Source organism: Nerophis lumbriciformis, linkage group LG32 (assembly GCF_033978685.3).
Source record: "Nerophis lumbriciformis linkage group LG32, RoL_Nlum_v2.1, whole genome shotgun sequence".
Classification (NCBI taxonomy): Eukaryota; Metazoa; Chordata; class Actinopteri; order Syngnathiformes; family Syngnathidae; genus Nerophis; species Nerophis lumbriciformis.
Window position 1 is genome coordinate 6,038,061 of NC_084579.2, and position 22,698 is coordinate 6,060,758.

Below are 22,698 nucleotides of genomic sequence, written 5' to 3' on the forward strand. Positions count from 1 at the left end.
TCGATTCAAACCGATTCTCGCATTATATTATTTGGTATAAGGAGGATTGATTGATTGAAACTTTTATTAATAGATTGCACGGTACAGTACATATTCCGTACAATTGACCACTAAATGGTAACACCCCAATAAGTTTTTCAACTTGTTTAGGTCGGGGTCCAAGTTAATCAATTCATGGTAAATGGATAGATTTTGGGTCCTGATAAGGTCCTTCCTGTGGCAGTCCAATAGATCAAAGAAACCAACACCTCCATGGTGCATTCCATCGCACACAGTGGAGGTTTACAAGCAGTCTGCCCTTTGCTTGATAAGATCAAATACAGCTTTTGTCTTCACGCAGGGCAAGCTGAACTCATAGCAAACAAGTTGTGTGATAACCATACTTGCCAACCTTGAGACCTCCGATTTCGGGAGGTGGGGGGCGGGGGCGTGGTTAAGATATATATATATACAGAAAACGAAACGACATCATCTGGTACAACCCCCCATACAGCAAAAACGTCTCAACTAACATTGGACACAAATTCCTCAATCTGATCGACAAACACTTTCCCAAAGACAACACCCTAAGAAAAGTATTCAACAAGAACAACATTAAATTGAGCTACAGCTGCATGAACAATATACGACAAATCATCTCAAACCACAACAAAACAATTGCAAATGAGCCGTCAGCCCCCAGACAGAGCGACTCCAAAACCAACAAAGACTGTAACTGTCGAAAGCAACCTGATTGCCCTCTCAACGGGGGATGCTTACAAGCATCAGTTGTCTACCAATCTAAGGTAATACGCAAGGACATTAACACATCCGACACATATGTAGGATTAACCGAGGGAGAATTCAAAACCAGAAGGAACAATCACAAGGCTTCTTTCAGGAACAAAAACCTGCGAAATACCACAGAACTCAGCAAACACATTTGGGACCTCAAAGACAATAATGTTGAATATTCAATAACATGGCAAATTCTTGCATCCAGCACACCTTACAATAGTGGTAATAAAAGATGCAACCTATGCTTGAAAGAGAAACTGTTTATTATTTACCGTCCAGACCTGTCATCCCTCAACAAGCGCAGCGAAATTGTAACAACATGCCGCCATAGACGGAAACACCTCCTAGGTAACACATGAGCCAATCACCACGCCCCTAGGCCAGCCTGTACCCACCCACTCTGTGCCCTATATAAACCATGGTATGTGAATGCTCCCATTAAAATCTCCTGATGATTGAGGGTACCCCCCCTCATGAAACAGGCCTGTAGAGATGAAATAGTCTTGTGATTTTTTTCCCACACATACATATATATATATATATATATATAAGAAATACTTGACTTTCAGTGAATTCTAGCTATATATATATATATATATATATATATATAAAAATAAAATAAATACTTGAATTTCAGTGTTCATTTACAAACTACAACTCACAAACACTTTAGAGTTAGGCTCCACCATCAGAATGTGTACTTAAACTTATAAAGATCACATGGATATTATTCAGTGAGTTGATTCACCAAAACTAACCTGTTATACAGGAGGAAAAAGCACACAGGACGTTTCAATTGTTCACAGAGTGGGCGCGCTCATCAGAATGACAAGACACTTCCGGTCTGCAGGTGATAGCATTCAATTGGGAAGAAACGCCCTACTGCCCCCTACTGACCAATGTGAATACTGATGCATGTGTAATGACAGCTCCAAAAACGAATTCAAACCACAAAATAAAATAAATAAATCAACACAAAAATGTGACAGATTATGGGTGGGTCACATATGCATGTACAGTAGATGGCAGTATTGTCCTGTTTAAAAGTGTCACAACATTGCTGTTTACGGCAGACGAACTGCTTTACGGTAGACACTGTTGTTGTGTGTTGTCAACACGTCACTCAGGTCCGCCTGAATTTCGGGAGTTTTTCGGGAGAAAATTTGTCCCGGGAGGTTTTCGGGAGAGGCGCTGAATTTCGAGAGTCTCCCGGAAAATCCGGGAGGGTTGGCAAATATGGTGATAACTTATATACAATTATTCTGACAATTACCTTTTTTATCAACAATACAATTGTTTCAAATGCAACAACACATATATGTAATGATAACTTGAAATACCCAAAAGAAAGCAGATAAATGGATTGTAGATTGTTATGGTAAGAATAGGTTCAGCTTTGTCAGTGTGCCGTGTGTTACCCAAAGGGAAGAACGTTAAAGGGGAACATTATCACAATTTCAGAATTGTTAAAACCATTAAAAATCAGTTCTCAGTGGCTTATTATATTTTTCGAAGTTTTTTTCAAAATTTTACCCATCACGCAATATCCCTAAAAAAAGCTTCAAAGTGCCTGATTTTAACCATCGTTATATAAACACCCGTCCATTTTCCTGTGACGTCACATAGTGAAGCCAACACAAACAAACATGGCGGAAAGAACAGCAAGCTATAGCGACGTTAGCTCGGATTCAGACTCGGATTTCAGCGGCTTAAGCGATTCAACAGATTACGAATGTATTGAAACGGATGGTTGTAGTGTGGAGGCAGGTAGCGAAAACGAAATTGAAAAAGAAACTGAAGCTATTGAGCCATATCGGTTTGAACCGTATGCAAGCGAAACCGACGAAAACGACACGACAGCCAGCGACACGGGAGAAAGCGAGGACGAATTCGGCGATGGCCTTCTAACCAACGATTGGTATGTGTTTGTTTGGCATTAAAGGAAACTAGCAACTATGAACTAGGTTTACAGCATATGAAATACATTTGGCAACAACATGCACTTTGAGAGTGCAGACAGCCCAATTTTCATCAATTAATATATTCTGTAGACATACCCTCATCCGTGCTCTTTTCCTGAAAGCTGATCTGTCCAGTTTTAAAGTTGATGTTGTCGAAGGCAGATATTTACATATATCCGAATTTAAGTTGTACTTCTTTTATTTCTTAGTCATATTTGAAAACAGCTCGTGTTTTCCATTTCTTCTCTTGATGCTCTGTCAGCAAGTATACTGTGTGTGTTAACCTTGAGTTCTTTGGAATGTATTATGGCTAGGGAGACGTTGTGCTTGTATTATGGCTAGGGAGGGGGAAGGAAAGAAGGGGTTTTTGGCGTTGGGAGGACAGACCATTTTGGGAGGCGCAATAGAATGTTCTAGGGTTAGACTGGTCTCAATCAATGTATATTGGCAAAGCTTTGAGAATATACAACAAAATACCTATTCTGTCTCTGGTGGTTTTTCAACTCAGCTTTAAGAGCTTGGGAGCAAATTGTGACTTGAATTCCCTGGGAGGAACAACTGGTCCAAAACGCAACAATGTCAGCAGGCCAGGGAAGCTAGGGTCGATAGGGGGTTTAGCTCGCTCGTCTGCGGGAACAAACTGCCGCCATTGCTTGCCGTGCTAGCGAGGTCCTTTGTCCCTGAATTGCTCACACACTCCGGCAGATTCAGTGGGGGTCTGGCGGCAGATTTCTTTGACTTTATCGTTGGAAATGCATCTGCTTTGAGTGTCGCAGGATATCCACACATTCTTGCCATCTCTGTCGTAGCATAGCTTTCGTCGGTAAAGTGTGCGGAACAAACGTCCAATTTCTTGCCACTTTCGCATCTTTGGGCCACTGGTGCAACTTGAATCCGTCCCTGTTCGTGTTGTTACACCCTCCGACAACACACCGACGAGGCATGATGTCTCCAAGGTACGGAAAACAGTCGAAAAAACGGGAAATAACAGAGCTGGTGATAATGTTCCCCTTTAATATATGTTTTTATTCTCGATTGCCTATTGAAACAATGTTGTGTCAATATGTATCTTCCGGGAGGCCAACTTGCCAAGCACAGACCGACGTAGTAGAATCTTAGATTGAGGTTGTGGATGAATCGTTAATACAAAATAACGCGTTGATGTACATTGGACAGAGCGCTGCCGTCTGTGGCGAGTGTCATTTCTCTCACTCAGAGGGTCTCTGTGAAGGTCTGAAGTGCTTCTTGGTCGGCCCTTTTCCTTTTCAAGGCTGCACAAGGTAAGTCACTTGCTGGCGTGCACAGAACTTTGAGTCTCTGCAAAGGAGAAATGGTCATATCAAATCGATACAAATATATGGCGTTTTAGCTACAAAACATCACACATGTCTGTCCCCCACATGGGCACACCTGTCTTAGAGTTCCAGGCGTGACACTGACAGCGTAGACCATCCACAGTGGGACCAGGAGTGATGGCGACAGGGCCAAGACTCCGCCGACTGCGTATCCCCACCATGGGTATTCATAGGTGTTGTTGACTTTGAGCGGTTGGTGTGTGATGGTGTTGTATAGTAGTGTGCACTGTAAGAAACAAGCACAGTCTAAAGTACCGTATTCCATCCTATCTTGCTGATTGTATTGTACCATATGTCCCGGCAAGAAATCTGCGTTCAGAGAACTCCGGCTTATTAGTGATTCCCAGAGCCCCAAAAAAAGTCTGCGGGCTATAGAGCGTTTTCTATTGGGGCTCCAGTACTATGGAATGCCCTCCCGGTAACAGTTAGAGATGCTACCTCAGTAGAAGCATTTAAGTCCCATCTTAAAACTCATTTGTATACTCTAGCCTTTAAATAGACCCCCCTTTTAGACCAGTTGATCTGCCATTTCTTTTCTTTTCTGCTCTGCCCCCCTCTCCCTTGTGTGTGTGTGTGGAGGGGGGTGGGTGGCACAGGTCCGGTGGCCATGGATGAAGTGCCGGCTGTCCAGAGTCGGGACCCGGGGTGGACCGCTCGCCTGTGCATCGGTTAGGGACATCTCTGTGCTGGTGACCTGTCTCCGCTTGGGATGATCTCCTGCTGGCCCCACTATGGACTGGACTCTCACAATATTATGTAAGATCCACTATGGACTGGACTCTCACTATTATGTTAGATCCACTATGGACTGGACTCTCACTATTAGGTTAGATCCACTATGGACTAGACTCTCACACTATTCTGTTAGATCCACTATGGACTGGACTCTCATTATTATGTTAGATCCACTATGGACTGGACTCTCACACTATTATGTTAGATCCACTATGGACTGGACTCTCACTATTATGTTAGATCCACTATAAACTGGACTCTCACACTATTATGTTAGATCCACTATGGACTGGACTCTCACTATTATGTTAGATCCACTATGAACTGGACTCTCACACTATTATGTTAGATCCACTATGGACTGGACTCTCACTATTATGTTAGATCCACTATGGACTGGAGTCTCACACTATTATGTTAGATCCACTATGGACTGGACTCTCACTATTATGTTAGATCCACTATGGACTAGACTCTCACAATATTATGCTAGATCCACTATGGACTGGACTCTCACACTATTATGTTAGATCCACTATGGACTGGACTTTCACACTATTATGTTAGATCCACTATGGACTGGACTCTCACACTATTATGTTAGATCCACTATGGACTGGACTCTCACTATTATGTTAGATCCACTATGGACTGGAGTCTCACACTATTATGTTAGATCCACTGTGGACTGGACTCTCACACTATGATGTAAGATCCACTATGGACTGGACTCTCACTATTATGTTAGATCCACTATGGACTGGACTCTCACACTATTATGTTAGATCCACTATGGACTGAACTCTCACTATTATGTTAGATCCACTATGAACTGGACTCTCACACTATTATGCTAGATCCACTATGGACTGGACTCTCACACTATTATGTTAGATCCACTATGGACTGGACTCTCACACTATTATGTTAGATCCACTATGGACTGGACTCTCACTATTATGTTAGATCCACTATGGACTGGACTCTCACTATTATGTTAGATCCACTATGGACTGGACTCTCACACTATTATGTTAGATCCACTATGGACTGGACTCTCACACTATTATGTTAGATCCACTATGGACTGGACTCTCACAATATTATGCTAGATCCACTATGGACTGGACTCTCACTATTATGTTAGATCCACTATGGACTGGACTCTCACAATATTATGTTAGATCCACTATGGACTGGACTCTCACACTATTATGTAAGATCCACTATGGACTGGACTCTCACACTATTATGTTAGATCCACTATGGACTGAACTCTCACTATTATGTTAGATCCACTATGAACTGGACTCTCACACTATTATGCTAGATCCACTATGGACTGGACTCTCACACTATTATGTTAGATCCACTATGGACTGGACTCTCACACTATTATGTTAGATCCACTATGGACTGGACTCTCACTATTATGTTAGATCCACTATGGACTGGACTCTCACTATTATGTTAGATCCACTATGGACTGGACTCTCACACTATTATGTTAGATCCACTATGGACTGGACTCTCACACTATTATGTTAGATCCACTATGGACTGGACTCTCACAATATTATGCTAGATCCACTATGGACTGGACTCTCACTATTATGTTAGATCCACTATGGACTGGACTCTCACAATATTATGTTAGATCCACTATGGACTGGACTCTCACACTATTATGTAAGATCCACTATGGACTGGACTCTCACACTATTATGTTAGATCCACTATGGACTGGACTCTCACTATTATGTTAGATCCACTATGAACTGGACTCTCACACTATTATGTTAGATCCACTATGGACTGGACTCTCACACTATTATGTTAGATCCACTATGGACTGGACTCTCACACTATTATGCTAGATCCACTATGGACTGGACTCTCACTATTATGTTAGATCCACTATGGACTGGACTCTCACTATTATGTTAGATCCACTATGGACTGGACTCTCACACTATTATGTTAGATCCACTATGGACTGGACTCTCACTATTATGTTAGATCCACTATGGACTGGACTCTCACACTATTATGTTAGATCCACTATAGACTGGACTCTCACTATTATGTTAGATCCACTATGGACTGGACTCTCACACTATTATGTTAGATCCACTATGGACTGGACTCTCACAATATTATGTTAGATCCACTATGGACTGGACTCTCACACTATTATGTTAGATCCACTATGGACTGGACTCTCACTATTATGTTAGATCCACTATGGACTGGACTCTCACACTATTATGTTAGATCCACTATGGACTGGACTCTCACTATTATGTTAGATCCACTATGGACTGGACTCTTACTATTATGTTAGATCCACTATGGACTGGACTCTCACACTATTATGTTAGATCCACTATGGACTGGACTCACACTATTATGTTAGATCTACTATGGACTGGACTTTCACACTATTATGTTAGATCCACTATGGACTGGACTTTCACACTATTATGTTAGATCCACTATGGACTGGACTCTCACACTATTATGTTAGATTTACTATGGACTGGACTCTCACTATTATGTAAGATCCACTATGGACTGGACTCTCACTATTATGTTAGATCCACTATGGACTGGACTCTCACACTATTATATGGGGTTAGATAACAAAAAATGATTCCCGGGCGTGGCCACCGCTGCTGCCCACTGCTCCCCTCACCTCCCAAGGGGTGAACAAGGGAATGGGTCAAATGCAGAGGACAAATTTCACCACACCTAGTGTGTGTGTGACAATCATTGGTACTTTAACTTTGCTCTACTGGTCACACTTATTACACCATGTACCAAATAAAACAGCTTTGAGGTCGGTAAGCACAACCAGAATTATTCCGTACATTAGGCGCACCGGGTTGTAAGGCGCACTGTCAAGTTTTGAGAAAATGAAAGGATTTTATAGTCCGAAAAATACGGTATTTATGATGGCTCAGAAAATCTGACATACTAAGTGAGTACGTATTGGATTACTTTCTTCTTCTGCAGGGACAAGGTTATAGAAAGCAAACTTGGATATACTTTAAAGTAGTCAGTGTAGGTGTCTGAGTAGGGTAGCTTCCAGAAGTGAAGTTATACTTACGAGGAAGAGAGCTGGTGTGATGTACCGCCAACAGTATTTCATAACAGGCCACGGTCGATAGCCAATCATGTCCTCGATGTTGTCATACAGACGGTCAGCACCTGCAGAAAATAAACCATTGATTAGAATAACACCAAATATCTTGCTATAAAACACAAGTCCATCGAGGTCAGGGGTCTCCAACAATGTTTTGAAATGAAAATGGCCAAGAGCTACTCATTTTTTGTCACATTTATTTTCATCGTTTACTAAAACGAGCAAAGTAAAATGGTTTTGTCAATACAGTACTCAACCGTACAAATTCTGAGTACTTTTGTGTATGTCCGTGTGATAATATTTTGTTAACTGGTTAATAATAACATCCCGGTATTGGGTAATTTCACATTTATCACTGAGCTCGTAATGATAACTGTTCCGTCCAGTTGTTATGTTTTGAAGTCGAGTATATGGCCAAGTCAGTTTCAGACCATCCCTTAAATCAGGGGTCCCCAAACTAGTCTCGAGTAAAAAACACAACAACAAAAAAAAAGCCAGATTTATATATATATATATATATATATATATATATATATTGCGCTCTACTACGGTATCGAGCACTATTTTTTGGATAACCTTATTAAGACATATATATATATATATATATATATATATATATATATATATATATATATATATATATATATATACAGTATATATATGGGCAGCACGGTGGAAGAGGGGTTAGTGCGTCTGCCTCACAATACGAAGGTCCTGAGCAGTCTTGGGTTCAATCCCGAGCTCAGGATCTTTCTGTGTGGAGTTTGCATGTTCTCCCCGTGACTGCGTGGGTTCCCTCCGGGTACTCCGGCTTCCTCCCACCTCCAAAAACATGCACCTGGGGATAGGTCGATTAGCAACACTAAATTGGCCCTAGTGTGTGAATATGAGTGTGAATGTTGTCTGTCTATCTGTGTTGGCCCTGCGATGAGGTGGCGACTTGTCAAGGGTGTACCCCGCCTTCCGCCCGATTGTACCTGAGATAGGCTACAGCGACCCGAAAGGGAATAAGCGGTAGAAAATGAATGGATGGATGGATATATATATATATATATATATATATATATATACACACACATATATATATACGCACACACATACATATATATATATATATATATATATACATATATACATATATATATATATATATATATATATATATATATATATATATATATATATATATATATATATATATGTATGTGTGTGTGTATTGACGGAGGCAGATAATTAGATATATCCATATTTGTGTGTTACTTCTTTTAAACCATAGTCATAGTACAAAACAGCTAGTGTTCTTTATTTGTTAGCTTTTGGTTGTCTGCAAATACTGTGTGCCAACTTTTGAGAATGTCAAGGGGGAGGTCTTCTCTGCTTTTCGTCTAAAACCGACTTTAGATAATAAACAAAAAGGGACCTTGAGTGAGCAAGGAGGAAGGAGAAGAAGTAATAAATTATTTCTCTTATCTTTCCCTTTGCCCAGCTGTGGAGAAAGGGACAAGAGGGTGGGGGGCAAGAGAGACGAGATAAAAGAAGAAGTTTTGCCGTATGAAAAGTTAGACCATCTTAGCTGCGCGATTGAATGTTCTATGCTCGACTGGTCTCATTCTATTTCCAAAGCTTTGGAAATAAAATTACAAAATACCTATTCTGTCTCTGGTGGTTCTTCTACTCAGCTTTACGTGTCATAAAAGAGCTTGGGAGTGACCAGCAACTTGAATTCCCTGGGAGGAACAACTGGTCCAAACGCAACAGTATATATATATATATATATATATATATATATATATATATATATATATATATATATATATATATATATATATATATATATATACACACACACACAAACGTTTGTATATATATACAGTACAGGCCAAAAGTTTGGACACGCCTTCTCATTCAAGGTGTTTTTTTTATTTTCATGACTATTTACATTGTAGATTGTCACATCACAACTATGAATGAACACATGTGGAGTTATGTACTTAACAAAAAAAAGGTGGAATAACTGAAAACATGTTTTATATTCTAGCTTCTTCAAAATAGCCATACTGCTTTGCACACTCTTGGCATTCTCTCGATGAGCTTCAAGAGGTAGTCACCTGAAATGGTTTTCACTTCACCGGTGTGGCTCCAGCACCCCCCGCGACCCCGAAGGGAATAAGCGGTAGAAAATGGATTGATGGAGGTGTCATAGTTTTGATGCCTTCTGTGACAATCTACAATGTATATTGTCATGAAAATAAAAAAAACGCATTGAGATGAGAAGGTGTGTCCAAACTTTTAGCCTGTACTGTATATATATGTGTATATATATATATATATATATATATATATATATATATATATATACATACACACACACACACACACATGAGTGCAGCTGACCCCGAAAGCGACAAGCGGTAGAAAATGGATGGATGGATATATTTATATAATCATCAGTAGCAGGTCTATTATATATTCAATGTAAATTAGCATTGAGCAAATGCGGAACCTTTCTGTACTTTTGAACGCTTTTTATCAGGTGTGTTTTGCTTTGTTGGCACGTAAAATTGTAACAATAGCTAGAAGCAGTCCGGCGGAGTCCCCACAGGGTGCTTGTTTACCAGCCAAGTGCATGAGCCGGTGTCGTGTCTGCGAATCGGACGTGGCGTCGTGTGCAGCAAAGACATCATAATACGGCATTGTTTAATGAAATGCGTTACCAGCTACTGACGGGTTGGAGACCCCCGACCTGGCGAATGACGGTGGCCAACAGTGCATACCGTAGATCCATCCGATGCAGAGGGACTCAAGAACGGGTAAAAAGAAAATACTCCCGATGTAGGTGTAATAGTCCATCAAGAGGAAAACATAGAAGCCTCCCTGCAAAAAGTAGAGAATGCTTCACTTCCACAAAACCGCCAACACATCCATTAATAAGGAATGTATAGTATTTTGTTAAGAATACTCCATGTTTGTTTACATTTTGCTTTTATTTTGAAGCATTTTATCTGATAGTGTCACTTCCGCTTCCTCCCTGACTTGCGCTACTTCAGGCGACTTGTTTTCTCTACCCTTCTTGCAGTCACACAACTAGTCAATGACTATGTGAGTATTTGGACTTTGTACAAGACACGTTTGAAGTAATAATGGCGATTATTAAGTTATTGTAATGTTTTAGTGGCGTTCTCAGAACATTATAGTCGAAACTACAGCTGTGATGTTCAGTAGCTACTAGCTAGCATCTCACTGCTAACGCTAGTTGTTGCTAATGTGGCTAGTTTAGAAATTATATTTTGAAATTACAACATATTAATAGCTTGAATATATGTGTGCTGATATTGTTTAAATGCATTTTATTCATACATATACTGTGTATGATTAGGGCTGGGCGATATGGCTGAACACCGTATCATTATACATGTTTTTTATATTGGTCGATATCGATAATTATTGATATTTTTTATGACCTATGGAAAATATGGACCGGTACAAAAATGTATAAAATATGTTTTTTTTTTTTCAAATGTAAATATATATATATATATATATATATATATATATATATATATATATATAAATATATAAATATATAAATATATACATATACATACACACACATACATGTATATATGGAAATATATGGACCAGTACAAACATTTATAAAATATGAACTTTTTTTTTTTTTTTCAAATGTAACTTTCTTCTGATTATAATCTCCTCAGCCGTCAAGGCAGAAAGAAAAGGAAATGTCGACACAACCATAGAAAACATTCAATATATATATATATACGTACATATATACATACATATTAGAGATGCGCGGTTTGCGGGCACAACCGCGGAGTCCGCGGATTATCCGCGGATCGGGCGGATGAAATTAAAAAAAATAAGATTTTATCCGCGCGCGGGTCGGGTCGGGCGGATTAATTAGATTTTTTTTTTTTTTTTTTTTTTTTTTTTTGCGGGTGGCAGTTAAACCAATTCGGAAATATATATACATAGTTAAATGTTGTTACCCACATACGAAAAACGAGCAGGCACCTGCTCGTTTTATGCCACAACAGAAGAAAAAAAAAGAAAAGAGATGGACACTTTTACGGAGCGGAGAAGGGACGCCTCGCCGGGGTCCGGGACCGAGGCCCCTTTCCCCGAGAGGGCCCCACCGGGAGCCGTAGCTGAGGCGATCCGCGAGAAGGGCCCGACGCACGTCCAGGGTCACCACCGCGCCCACCGCACCGACACCCCGCCTCGTCCGCCTTCGCCGCGGCCGGCGTCACGCGCAGCAGGTAAGCAGCTTACCTGCCCGCCACCCCCGTGGCCGGGGGCTCGTAACAGGGGTCACTCCGCGCGCTCCGCCCGCGCAGCTTACCTGCCCGCCACCCCTGTTGCCGGGGGCGCGTAACAGGGGTCACTCCGCGCGCAGTGCGCTCACGAAAGGGGTGGGGCTCACCCTGGTTGATATAGACAGCAGCTAGGACGGTGGCCATGGAAGTTGGAACCCGCTAAGGAGTGTGTAACAACCCACCTGCCGAATCAACTAGCCCTGAAAATGGATGGCGCTGGAGCGTCGGGCCCATATACCTGGCCGTCGCCGGCAGCGAGACGCGCTTGGAGGTGCGCTCAGCGCGGCTCCCATATGATTGCGCACTGGTGTGCGTCTGGGTCGTGACAGCGTGGCACGCGAATGTCTGTGCTGCATTGGATCAGTCTTCTTTCTTTAACAGGCAAAAGCTTTATAACCTCACTAATGCCTTGCATCGTCTATATTAGATATATAACAACGGGCGGGTGCGGTTCTGATCAAATGTTAGATCGGGTGAATTGCGGATGGTTGACGACTTTCTGATGCGGTTGCGGATGAAATAATTGCCTATCCGCGCATCTCTAATATATATATATATATATATATATATATATATATATATATATATATATATATATATACATACATATATATATATATATGCATTAGAGCCCCTGCCTCGAAAGAAAATAATAACTTGCCTTGGTGCCTTAAAATATGAGCCCTCCTTTAAGGTAACACTTGCCTTGACCTGAAAAGAAAAGATTTGAGGCCTGTATGTATATATATATATATATATATATATATATATATATATATATATATATATATATATATATATATATATATATATATATATATATATATAAAGTTAAAGTTAAAGTACCAATGATTGTCACACACACACTAGGTGTGGTGAAATTATTCTCTGCATTTGACCCATCACCCTTAATCACCCCCTGGGAGGTGAGGGGAGCAGTGAGCAGCAGTGTATATATATATATATATATATATATATATATATATATATATATATATATATATATATATATATATATATACACACACACATAATATCGAACGTTTTATCGAACACATTTTTTATTAATATAGATTACTTGTCTATGGTGATATATATTGATATTGTTTTATCTGCCCAGCCCAATATATGATACATACTTTGAGTTTGTAATTGGATAATTACGGTAATTAGATAACAGTATAATAAGTATTTACACTTGTGTATACAGATATTAACCTAATGTGGTGCACTGTGTGTATCTTCGACGGGCACAAATAAAGTTGGCAAGTCCACCTGTTAACATTATTTACACTATTCTCATAAAAACAGTCTCAAAGTTTAATACGTAGCATATTTGAATAAAAAACAAGAAGTGGGCCACAAATGCCCCTCTAATCCACACTTTGGACACCCCTGCCCTACAGGCTAGTTTGCATAAAATGGTTGTCTGTTAAAAAGTTGAAGACATTTCACTTACAGCTCACCTCTGTGACCATTGTAAGTCCTGCAAAGAAGCTTCCAAAGCAGATGGCGAGAAGAAGGAACTGACGTCGATACTTATTGACAAAGAATGAAGGAAACACATCGCGGATGCTGGTGGTCAGCGTCTCGACGTATGTAAACTAAAGCAAGGACACAGATTGTTTTATTATTGCAATTGATCTCCCGAACATGTAGTATATCTTATTTTGTTCAAGGTGGTCTTGCCTGGGTGTCTAGTCCTACAAAAATCATCATTAAATAGAAGCTAATGGCCCAAATGTGAGGGAGGGGCATCAGACTCACAGCGCGAGGGTACGCAATGAACGCCAGTACTGGACCTGCACACATCACGTCAGTCAAACATGACAGCTGGGGAACTTTCATTCAAAAAATGTAGAGGCAATCTTCCATACCTGATTCGACCACGATGGATATGTCCAGGCCTTGCTCTTTGGCCATGAAGCCGAGCACAGAGAAGATGGCAAAGCCGGCCATAAAGCTGGTAATACTGTTTAAAAGGCACAGCAACAAACTGTCCCTGTTGGGTCAAATATAAGCCAGTTAGTGCGGTCCAATTGTTTAACTGTAAAATCTATGGTGTTTTTTTTTTACAGTGTAGTACTGTAAATGGAACAAAAACATACCAATTTCCAACAATAAAATTCTGCTGATTGAGCAGCCAGTTTGTACTGTAAAATCTACTGACTTTTTTACTGTCATTTTCAACGGTACACAAACATTTCGGTTTGGTACCTACCTCGGTTTAGAGGTCACGGTTCGGTTCATTTTCGGTACAGTAAGAAAACAACAAAATATACATTTTTTAGTTATTTATTTACCAAATTTATAAGCAATGGCATAACATACATATACACACAGGGTCCATTGCCAGGGTTAATGTGGTCAACATATATACAATTAAAACTAAATAAGATAAGGCTCAGAATGGTTTCTTATCAAAACCTTTCTACTAATAAAGTGCTTTTTTTGATTGATTGATTGAGACTTTTATTAGTAGATTGCACAGTACAGTACATATTCCGTACAATTGACCACAGAACACTTTTTCACTTTGTATCAGTCCATCTTAGATGAGCTCAGGCCCAGCGAAGCCAACGGCGTTTCTGGGTGTTGTTGATAAACGGTTTTCGCCTTGCATAGGAGAGTTTTAACTCGCACTTACAGATGTAGCGACCAGCTGTAGTTACTGACAGTGGGTTTCTGAAGTGTTCCTGAGCCCATGTGGTGATATCCTTCACACACTGATGTCGCTTGTTGCTGCAGTACAGCCTGAGGGATCGAAGGTCACGGGCTTAGCTGCTTACGTGCAGTGATTTCTCCAGATTCTCTGAACCCTTTGATGATATTACGGACCGTAGATTGTGAAATCCCTAAATTCCTTGCAATAGCTGGTTGAGAAAGGTTTTTCTTAAACTGTTCAACAATTTGCTCACGCATTTGTTGACAAAGTGGTGACCCTCGCCCCATCCTTGTTTGTGAATAACTGAGCATTTCATGGAATCTACTTTTATACCCAATCATGGCACCTGTGGGATGTTCCAAATAGACTGGTGGTATACCAGTATACATTGACTACTCTAAAGCATATCCAGGTATTCATGTATATACTATAGTCTCTTTGAGAAATTGCTGAAAAAGAGTGCATTTGCACCAAGTGCAAATGAAAAAGTGAAATACTTACCTGTAGCAATTGTTGTTGTACTTGTTGTAGCTACTTAAAGATGTCAGCACCCCACTGCCGATTACGTAGGAGTATAGGATCTGGCTGGCCGCATCAAGCCAAACCTGAAGATTAAGTAAGTTCTGTCAGCACGATCTCCTTCGATAAGTGTGGCGATAACATCATGCGATAGCAAAAATTCTACTACCGTTGAATCGCTGAGGCGTGTCAAGTCTGGGTAGAGGTAGAAGGTCAGCCCATCTTTGGCTCCTGGTAACGTCAGACCACGAACAAGCAATGCCAAAAGTATGACGTATGGAAACGTGGCAGTGAAGTACAGCACCTAGATCAGGGGTGTCAAACTCATTTTAGCTCAGGGGCCGTATGGAGGAAAATCTATTCCCAGGGGGCCGGACTAGTAAAATCGTGGCATAATAATTAAAAAATAAAGACAATTGTTTCCTTGTCTTACTTTGGTCAAAAATAGAACACGCACATTCTGAAAAGTTACACATTACAAATAATCCTCTTGGCAAAACACTTTAAATTAGTGGAAAATCCTCCTGGTCAACAACCACACAGGTTACACTGACGGTGGTGGTATAAAAAAAACTTTAACACTCTTACAAATAATGCGCCACACTGTGAACCCACACCAAACAAGAATGACAAACACATTTCGGGAGAACATCTGCACCGTAACACAACATAAACACAACAGAACAAATACCCAGAATCCCATGCAGCCCTAACTCTTCCGGGCTACATTATACACCCCTGCTACCAAACCCCGCCCACCTCAACCGACGCACAGAGGGGGAGGGGGGCGGGGGGGTTGATGTGTGAGGGAGCAGGGTTGGGGTGGGGGCGGGGTTTGGTGGTAGCAGGGGTGTATAATGTAGCCCGGAAGAGTCAGGGCTGCATGGGATTCTGGGTATTTGTTTTGTTGTGTTTATGTTGTGTTAAGGTGCAGATGTTCTCCCGAAATGTGTTTGTCATTCTTGTTTGGTGTTGGTTCAAAGTGTGGCGCATTATTAGTAAGAGTGTTAAAGTTGTTTTATATGGCCACCGTCAGTGTAACCTGTGTGGCTGTTGACCAGGTATGCCTTGCTGTCACGTACGTGTGCAAGCGGAAGATGCATACTATATAATAAGAGGCTGGTTGGCACGCTGTTAATGCAAATTGTAGCGAGCGCTAAATACTGTACCATTATGGCACGCCCTTATTATAATTGTAAGGGTGAAAATTGGAGACTATTAATCCCGGGAGTTTCCTGCGAGAGGCACTGAAATCCGGAAGTTTCCCGGGAAAATTGGGTGGGTCGGCAAGTAAACTGCTGAGCCGCATCAGAGTAATCAAAGAGCCGCATGCGGCTCCGGAGCCGCGGGTTGCCGACCCCTGGGTTAGTGCATGTGCCTCAAAATACGAAGGTCCTGAGTTCAATCCCGGGCTCGAGATCTTTCTGTGTGGAGTGCAGGTTTTCCAATAAAATATTATTGTATATGAAATTGCTATTAAGTGTCAGGTATTCAAAACTTGTTTCACCTTGCCTGTGTTCTTGATTCCCTTGCAGATACAGACGTAAACCAATATCCAGGAAAGAAGAAGACAAAGGGCCAAGTCCCAGCGAATGTTTCCCATTTCATCAACGCCGCTTGATAGCCCCAAAATTCTTCTCCTGTGACAGAAATTAGAGGAAAAACACTCATACACACACACACACACACACACATGTGATGTGGTACTTACTCCCAATACTCTACAACTGAAGATGTGTTGTTTGTGGACTCTGGCAGAGTTTGATTGCGTCCCAGACATGTATCTTTCATGCGAGGTGAGAGTTTAATTTGTACACATTAGTATAGTGTATTACCACAAAAAAAAAAAAAAAAAAAAATATATATATATATTTATAGTACCTGTGTTCCAGCTGTTGAAACAGTTAGCCCACGGAAGTTCCGAATGGAAGGACGAGAAGAGGAAGAGGAATTCCCAGGTCAGGATGATAATGTAATAAATGATTGTGCAGGCGACAATCACCTGGCTGCCATATCCTATACCTGTACATAAACATATCATGCTTATGTCTTCCTATACCTGTACATAAACATATCATGCTTATGTCTTCCTATACCTGTACATAAACATATCATGCTTATGTCCAGCCAGGTCAAAAAGACGGATGTCATGTCATTCACCTCCAAAAAGAGGGCAGATTTTCCTCCAACATGTTATTGCACCTTGATTGGTGTACTGGCCCAGTGATGTCTCCAGGATGAAGAGAGGGATGCCACAGGTGAACAGGAACAAAAAGTATGGTATGAGGAAGACTCCTTTTAAGCCAAAATTCAATCTGTTAGTTCAATAGTCCTCAAACTTTTCTCATTCATATTTTGCTCAGTTTATTTCCACCTATGTTTACCGTCACGGTTCATCTTGCTATGTATTTATTCTGAAATGTAGCAATAAAACACACATGCAGAAATTATTTTGTATTCAAATTTAAAGAAATTATATTTACCTCCTCCATTTTTGGAACAAAGGTATGGAAATCTCCAGATATTCCCATAGCCAACAATACTACCAGCCACAGCCAAGAAGTACTCTATTTTTTTGGACCACCGCTCCCTCTGCTGGCCTTTGGGTGCCGGTTCTGCTTTACTTTCAAGGTTTTCTGGGTTCATTGGGAAGTGATCCATGTTGACCTTTAGTTAGGGTGGGTGTCATAAAACTGTAACAATATCAAGTTTTGAGTTGAAATGTGCAAATACTGGAAGTAAATGGAGTGTCACTAGGATTAAAAGATAGTAGTGGCATAACACCAACAAAGACTTTATCAATGAATTGATTTTTTGAAGAGCATTTTCCAGGATCTGACTCTCTTTATGGTATCTTCTTTTTACTCAAAACAAGTTAAATGAATACACTACCAACTACACTGTCACATTTTCTTCTCCAAGTAAACATAGGTAGCCATTACATTAACATAATTACAGTTGTGTTCCAATTACAAATCAAATTGGATGCTAATCATAGATGTCATCTGGTCTAAGTTGAGGGGATTTCCATCCATTCATCCATTTTCTACCGTTTGTCCCTTTTGGGGTAGCGGGGGGTGCTGGAGCCTATCTCAGCTGCATTCGGGCAGAAGGCGGGGTGCACCCTGGACAAGTCGCCATCTCATCGCAGGGCTTGAGGTGATTTCCACCCCCTAAAATATATGTACATTAGAGATGCGCGGATAGGCAATTATTTCATCCGCAACCGCATCACGAAAGTCGTCAACCATCCGCCATCCACCCGATCTAACATTTAATCAAAACCGCACCCGCCCGCACCCGCCCGTTGTTATATATCTAACATAGACGATGCAAGGCATTAGTGAGGTTATAAAGCTTTTGCCTGTTAAAGAAAGGAGACTGATCCAATGCAGCAGAGACATTCAATGCGTGCCACGCTGTCACGGCCCAGACGCACACCAGTACGCAATCATCTGGGAGCCGCGTGGAGGTGCAATGTCCCTCGCACCCGCGGCGGCTCCACCCGGGATCGCGCCCGAGGCTTCAGCGCGCACCGCGGCGGCCATCCTACTCGTCGCGGCTTAGCCCTCGCGGCTCTCACTGCTGGCGACGGCCGGGTATGGGCTCGACGCTCCAGCGCCATCCATTTTCAGGGCTAGTTGATTCGGCAGGTGGGTTGTTACACACTCCTTAGCGGGTTCCGACTTCCATGGCCACCGTCCTGCTGTCTATATCAACCAACACCTTTTCTGGGGTCTGATGAGCGTCGGCATCGGGCGCCTTAACCCGGTGTTGGGTTCATCCAGCAGCGCCAGTTCTGCTTACCAAAAGTGGCCCACTCGGCTCACCAGGGTGAGCCCCACCCCTTTCGTGAGCGCACTGCGCGCGGAGTGACCCCTGTTACCCGCCCCCGGCAACGGGGGTGGCGGGCAGGTACGCTGCGCGGGCGGAGCGCGCGGAGTGACCCCTGTTACGAGCCCCCGGCCACGGGGGTGGCGGGCAGGTAAGCTGCTTACCTGCTGCGCGTGACGCCGGCCGCGGCGAAGGCGGACGAGGCGGGGTGTCGGTGCGGTGGGCGCGGTGGTGACCCTGGACGTGCGTCGGGCCCTTCTCGCGGATCACCTCAGCTACGGCTCCCGGTGGGGCCCTCTCGGGGCAAGGGGCCTCGGTCCCGGACCCCGGCGAGGCGTCCCATCTCCGCTCCGTAAAAGTGTCCATCTCTTTTTTTTTTCTTCTTCTGTTGTGGCATATGCTGCAGGTGCCTGCTCGTTTTTCGTATGTGGGTAACAACATTTATCTATGTATATATATTTCCGAATTGGTTTAACTGCCACCCGCCTGAATCTATTTAAAATCAAATTTTTTTTTATTTCAACCGCCCGACCCGACCCGCGGATAAAATCTAATTTTTTTTATTTCAACCGCCCGACCCACGGATAATCCGCGGACTCCGCGGTTGTGTCCGCAAACCGCGCATCTCTAATGTACATACACTCGCAGTCAAACATTGGTTTTCAAACCTAACACTTTTTCTATAAGATTTTTAAAACATTTTATTTTAGAATTGTTGTCATGTTTAAACAGTGCTCGTAACAAACTAGATTGGTAGCTCACATGTCATTAAACCGAACCCAAAGCATCATCTTGGTGACTCAGACTACACTGTTTATTTAACGAGTTATTGGATAAGTCAACATACAGCCACAGAATGTTGCTTTTGATAAGGAAGGTGAGATAAACGATTGAATTCAAGAAATAACTCTTAGCAAACGGCGAAGGGAAATGGTTCAAAAATGGTTATGGAAAAAAACTGCTTATATTTTCATAAGAATTAGTTGTTGTCTGACGTTTTGGAACAGGTTAAAACAATGATTTGATTGTACATATTTTTGTAAGAAATATGTTCAGACATGCACTGAACACAAACCAGTGAGAATTTTGAGTTGAAAGAGTGTTATTATTTGAATACAATGATAGTACTGTCGAGTGCAGTGTTTGCCATACGTTTGTGTACAAAACCCAAAACCAGTGAAGTTAGCAAGTTGTGTAAATGGTCATTAAAAACAGATTGATTTGCAAATCCTTTTCAACTTATATTCAATTGAATGAATAGACTGCAAAGACAAGATACTTATTCATTAACCTTGTTACGAAAGAGGTCAATTAGAATTAAAACTTTTTTGTCAACTTTTAATCAGAAGGGTTCAATCTCTCTCCTGTGCTAGTTTGAAGCCGACACGACAAACGCGCTCAGAGGAGATTATTTTTTTTAAAAAGGTGACCGTTTTTTACAAAACGTTTGTTTTGAAGGGGGAATTGCAAACTTCCTGTTGATTTTTGTGGGGGGTTGTCAATATATGAAATGTAGGTCTAAGTAAGACCGACATAGAAGTTTTTGTTTCATGTCTTTACGACATTCCTACTGGAAGTTACAGGCAGTTTAGTCAGTGTTTTCTTCCTCGGTGTTACGACACACGCACAGTCCGTTTCTCCCTCGTCTGCGGGAGCACTCAGCAGCTCCACTCTGAGCACGTCCAGACACACCCCCACACGTGCTGCGCAGACCGCACCCACACGCGCTGTGCAGACCGCACCCACATGCCGCCGCAGCTGGAGACAATCATCAATCAAGACACCTGGCAGTAATTACGGACGACAGGATAAAGAGCCTCGCCGCTGACTACCGTATTTTCCGCACTATTAGCCGCACCTAAAAACCACAAATTTACTCAAAAGCTGACAGTGCGGCTTTTAACCCGGTGCGCTTTATATATGGATTAATATTACGATTCATTTTCATAAAGTTTCGATCTCGCAACTTCGGTAAACAGCCGCCATCTTTTTTCCCGGTAGAACAGGAAGCGCTTCTTCTTCTACGCAAGCAACCGCCAAGGTAAGCACCCGCCCCCATAGAACAGGAAGCGCTTCTTCTTCTACTGTAAGCAACCACCCGCCCGCGTAGAAGAAGAAAAAGCGCGCGGATATACCGTACGTTTCATTTCCTTTGTGTGTTTACATCTGTAAAGACCACAAAATGGCTCCTACTAAGCATCAGGGATCCGGTTCATGAAAAGACGCAATCTCTCCATCCACACACGGATTACTATTTCACAGCAACTGATATTCCTGTGAACCGCACTGTGGATACAACGGGAGCACGTACGGTGAATATTCGCACCACAGGGAATGAGAAGTCATCCTTCACTGTGGTTCTAGCTTGCCAGGCTAATGGCCAGAAACTTCCACCCATGGTGATATTCAAAAGGAAGACCTTGCCAAAAGAGACCTTTCCAGCCGGCGTCATCATAAAAGCTGACTCGAAGGGATGGATGAAGAAAAGATGAGCGAGTGGTTAAGGTAAGTTTAAGTTTACGCGAAGAGGCCGGGTGGCTTTTTTCACGCAGCTCTGTCCATGTTGATATACGTATGTTTGTGATTGCACATTTGCGTACATTTTGGGAGTGAACAGAGTTGTTAGAACGCTGGTTTTTAATATATTATTAAAGTTTGACTGACCTATCTGACTGTTTTTTTGACATTCCTTTAGCGCAGTTAGATGCGGCTTACAACACCGGGCGGCTTATAGGTGGACAAAGTTTTGAAATATGCCGTTCATTGAAGGCGCGGCTTTTAACCCAGGGCACCTTATGGTGCGGAAAATACGGTACTCCTCGTCGGAACGTTGCTTTGCTTGCAGTAAGCTCACGTCTCTGACTCCCCACCAGTGTTCTTCTCCTGTGCTTGTTTCCTCGTACCTTGTTTTTGATCTCCTTCGTCTCTCCTTCCTCCCACAGTCCCTGTCTCGGCTCCCGCTGCCATATTCCCCTGAATCCTGATTGCCCTCCTGATTACCCGACACATTGCCTGGACTTTGGACGCTCTCTCCTGCACTACAACCACGCTTGGACCCCTGGACTTCTTTGCCTTCTCCCTCTGGATTTGAATGCCACCATTCAACACACATGACAACACCCCTTACGGTATCTTCATATGTTAATTTCAGCACATAGTTTACATTCAAACACATAGTAGCATACACACCCTACGTAATCATAAATCACTCAATAAATACATTGAGTTTGTACTTCCGCTGTTGTGCCGTCTTCTTCCCCCGTCTAAGACATAACAGAACGTTCCGACCAAGATGGAACCAGACGGCGCAACACATCCCCCACCCGGTACTCTGGTCCGAACTTCCCCTCCTACAGACCTATCTGCCATC

The 22,698-nt window shown here is 42.1% G+C and overlaps 1 protein-coding gene across 1 annotated transcript; it reads right to left on the reverse strand.

Annotated features, from left to right (window-relative positions):
• Positions 1-3,950: 3,950 nt before the first annotated feature.
• On the reverse strand, positions 3,951-18,161 carry LOC133574518 (sodium- and chloride-dependent GABA transporter 2-like). The gene is made up of 14 exons (XM_061926674.1): positions 17,978-18,161; positions 17,655-17,789; positions 17,376-17,516; positions 17,206-17,278; positions 17,002-17,134; positions 15,664-15,798; positions 15,477-15,580; positions 14,188-14,312; positions 14,000-14,112; positions 13,777-13,914; positions 10,748-10,847; positions 7,938-8,038; positions 4,149-4,319; positions 3,951-4,055 (listed from the first exon to the last, which is right to left on the reverse strand). The coding sequence occupies exons 1-14, from the start codon at positions 18,153-18,155 to the stop codon at positions 3,951-3,953; spliced, it is 1,752 nt and encodes a 583-aa protein (XP_061782658.1). The 5' UTR covers positions 18,156-18,161.
• Positions 18,162-22,698: the final 4,537 nt, after the last annotated feature.